The 3,805-nt window shown below is 42.8% G+C and overlaps 1 protein-coding gene across 1 annotated transcript; it reads right to left on the bottom strand.

Annotated features, from left to right (window-relative positions):
- Window positions 1–1,601: 1,601 nt before the first annotated feature.
- LOC137649450 (protein GVQW3-like) lies at window positions 1,602–2,267 on the bottom strand. The gene has a single exon (XM_068382434.1). It carries the CDS (start codon window positions 2,265–2,267, stop codon window positions 1,602–1,604), a length of 666 nt encoding a protein of 221 aa, XP_068238535.1.
- Window positions 2,268–3,805: the final 1,538 nt, after the last annotated feature.

Below are 3,805 nucleotides of genomic sequence, written 5' to 3'. Positions count from 1 at the left end.
GTGAAAGCAGTCATATTCGTTTTCTCTAATGTAGCCGCTACACAGGGGGATCGTGTCGAAAGCAGCCATAACAACGTATGGTTGAAGACAGTGAGAAATGACCCTTAATCCCAAGGTGTGCCTAATCCCAACCTACCATCCCAAACTAGTGACCTCTGATACGAAGGTCAAACTCAAGGCCAATATAGTTAATCTCGTCCTAGGAGGATTAATATATATTAATCCTCCTAGATCTCGTCCTTCGCCATTTCTCCCCATATCCTTCTCTCCCCACCCTCCCTACCCGTCAAATCCCCACCTTCCTTGTTTACCTTCTAGGAGTATTAATACCTTTCACCCCTTCTCTCTCTCCAAATTTACAGCCGATCTAACGCGACGGACCACGTGCGTGTTCTCTACCACCATGGGAGAGCCCTCAGAACAAGGTCTATAGATTAAGGCTTCAGAAGATACGTCAAAACAATGGAACCCGCCTCGCGGAATTTCGGACGAGAGTACGGATGACAAGGACGGGAATGAAGGTAATTTTAAAGACTATGAATCCAAGACACAGGAAAAAAAAAAAAGGGAAGGCGAGAGAAGGAAAACATTGCTGTGAAAATTAACGAGATTAGAAATGCTGGAATAGTAATAAATAACGGTATTAAAGAAAACAGTGAGAATTGATATGACTCAAATAATAGTTTAAATAGCGTTTCCAGAGCAAATGTAGAACTTAGCAGCACAGGAGTCAACTACACTCTACTTCCCTCGAGGTTACACTGGAAATGAAAAAGATAAAGAAAAGTGGATATCTGAAGTGTATAATATGGGGCACTTGATTGAAGCTTACCCAGGGAAACAAGGCCTAATAGTGCTAGTAAGTGCAAAAGAAACCTTACAAATGCTAACAACAGGACATAAGGGAGTAGTGCTATATCAACCTGAGCATAAAGAAAGACAAAAAAAAAGTTATAATACTAGATGTTAATCCAAGCTACATGACAGTGGAACGGGTACAAGAAGCATACCCTGCTATCAGTGGACTTGCATGGAATAAATGGAACGGAACAAACAGTGAAATAATGGGGTGGTGGAAGGGAGACATCCCTGACCATCTGTTAATTCCAATTTATCCTCATCCCCTTAGTATCAGAGAATACAAGGTGTGTTCAATAAGTACTGAGAAAATGTCAGGAGAGACAATATTTATTTTCATAAGCTTACAAAACTTTGTCTCCTTCAAAATAATGGCTTCTCACATCTACACACTTCTGCATGGGTCACTCCCAATCCTGGAAGACCTCCTCAAAGTCCTTCTTCAGTAGTCCCTTCAGGTAACTTTCCGATGCCTCTTTCAGCTCCTATGTTGACTGGAATCTTATTCCCCTGAGGCTGTCTTTCATGCGTGGGAACAGGAAGAAGTTGCATGGGGCTAGGTCAGGGCTGTAGGGTGGGTGTTGTACCACTTTCATTCCCCTGTCGGCCATCCAGGTGGTAAACAGCGTTGACTTGTGGCATGGGTCATTGTCCTGGTGGAACCACCACTGATCACTCCTTCACTGCTGTTGCCTCTTCTTCCTCATTTTCTCCCTGAACCTTTTCAGAACAGTAAGGCAATATTACTTATTGACGGTTTGACCCTGAGGAACCCATTCAACGTGAATGAGGCCCTGGGAGTCAAAGAAAGGAATGACCATGGCCTTCTCTTGCGACCTGCTCATCTTTGCATTCTTGGGCCTGGGGGAGGTCGGGTGCTTCCACTGGGCACTCTGATGTTTGCTCTCAGGGTCGTAGGTGAACACCCAACTCTGGTCGCAAGTCACTACCTTATTCAGGAAACCTGAATCAGCCTCTATCATTTCGAGAATGTCAGTGCAACATTCCACACGAAACTGCTTCTGGTCGTCGGAAAGGATCTTTGGCACAAACTTGGCACAGACTTTGTGGGGATTCAGATCTTTGGTCAGAACGGCCTCCACTCTGCCAATACTAATACCAACAGCTTCAGATATCATCCTCGCAGTTATTCGACGGTCTTGCATCACTAACCTTCGCACTTCGTTGATGTTTTCCTCCTTGCGTGCACTGTTCGGTGCTCCAGATCTGGGTTTACCCTCAACCTGTTCATTTCCTTCAGAAAATCTGTTAAACCACCAATAGAAACTTGCTTGGCATATCTGTTCATCCCCATAGACCTCCTTTAACATTCTATAAGCTTCGTGATTGGTTTTCTTAAGTTTAACACAAAATTTGATGGTGTAACGTTGCTCCTTGTTTCCCTGCATCTTGTCAAGTGTTCACAGATCAGCAAACCGGATCAAACAGGTTCCACCACGTACATCGCTGCACTCAAACTTAGAACGAGAGGAAGTTGCCAGTTAGTCATTTTATAGACTATATGTATGTGTATTTCACCATGAAGTAGCAGTTTGATCAAATTATACTTACTGTCTCTCCTGACATTTTCTCATTACTTATTGAACATACCTCGTATGTGCAAAGGCCTATTTTGTGTGGAAAGTGCTCTAGGTGGAATCATGGTAGGGATAAGTGTAAGAATTCCGCTAGATGTATATTTTGTGCCCAAAAACATAGCCACATGCCAAGCTCTCATCAATGCTGGGAATGAGATTGCTCCTTTATGTTGCAACTGTGGAGGCAGTCACAATGCAAATTCTAGCCAATGCACTAAGCACCCTACTGCAGCTCGAGCCCCTGAAGCCCATAGTGCAGCAACTAGCAGAGAAGAGCAGGGAGGCATCTCAGGGCCTCCAGCAGGACATGCCCTTCCCAGGAGTGGAAGCCTAAAGTATAAGGAAAATTTCCCACCCCTGCCTGGGGCATGGACTCCTACAGAAGCTACAACATCCAAACCAAGAACAGAGGTTAGTCCCTTGATAGTATTAAATAATAGGCTCAATGACTATATGGAGACAGCCAGAAGATAAAATGAAAGTCTCAGAGCAACTATACAAAGCTTAAGTGAACACCTTGTAGGGCAGAGCAAAATACTAGATAAAACTGATATCAGAAAAGGAAAACGCACCAATGAAGAATCCACAGGCAGATGAAGACAAACAAGAGATTAAGCAACTGACAGTAGAAAACGAAAAATTAAGAGAGGAAAATACGAAGCTACACCAGGAAATTAACAAGCTATGGCAAGATATTACAACATGCAGGAACAAACCAGCAGTAAGGATGTCTTAGACTACTCAGGCTACAAGACAGATGTCGCCTCTATCAACTGTGACCACATACACATGAAAATAGCATTGCCAAGGGACATATCAGCAAAAAAGATCAAGAAATTACTCACAAAAGTATATCAAGAAAATAGCTCTGATATACCAGCAATGATAACAAAAGTGGCAGTAGCTGCCCACAGAAGTAGTATGGAGATGAGAGAATTAATTAGAGAGATGATAAAAGACACTAACTCTGGGAATTAACAAGATGGACCTTCTCAAGATATGCAATTGGAATACAAACAGTCTGGCAAATAGACTAATTGAAGTGCAACAATTTGCTCTTGAAAATCTGGTGGACATCATATGTCTGCAGGAAACGATGCACATGCCCACGGAGTATATAGCCATTCCAGGGTATCACTTTATCTCAAAAGATAGTGTCCAAGCCAACAGGACTGATGGCAGAACAATAATGAGTAGAGGGCTAATAACATACTACAGAAAGAACCTAGATGTAAAAAAATGCACAAACCTGAAATTAGGTGCAAACACAGACTGCCTTAACATAGGAATACATGATGAAGGTGGAAAGCACAAGATAATCCCTTGTTGATAGTGGGTGATCTTAATGC

This window comes from Palaemon carinicauda, chromosome 11 (assembly GCF_036898095.1).
Source record: "Palaemon carinicauda isolate YSFRI2023 chromosome 11, ASM3689809v2, whole genome shotgun sequence".
Classification (NCBI taxonomy): Eukaryota; Metazoa; Arthropoda; class Malacostraca; order Decapoda; family Palaemonidae; genus Palaemon; species Palaemon carinicauda.
This window is presented reverse-complemented; position numbering and strand designations above follow the sequence as displayed.

Coding starts and splice junctions, on each gene's coding strand:
- LOC137649450 (XM_068382434.1), bottom strand. CDS start 2,267: ATGCAGGGAAACAAGGAGCAACGTTACACCATCAAATTTTGTGTTAAA.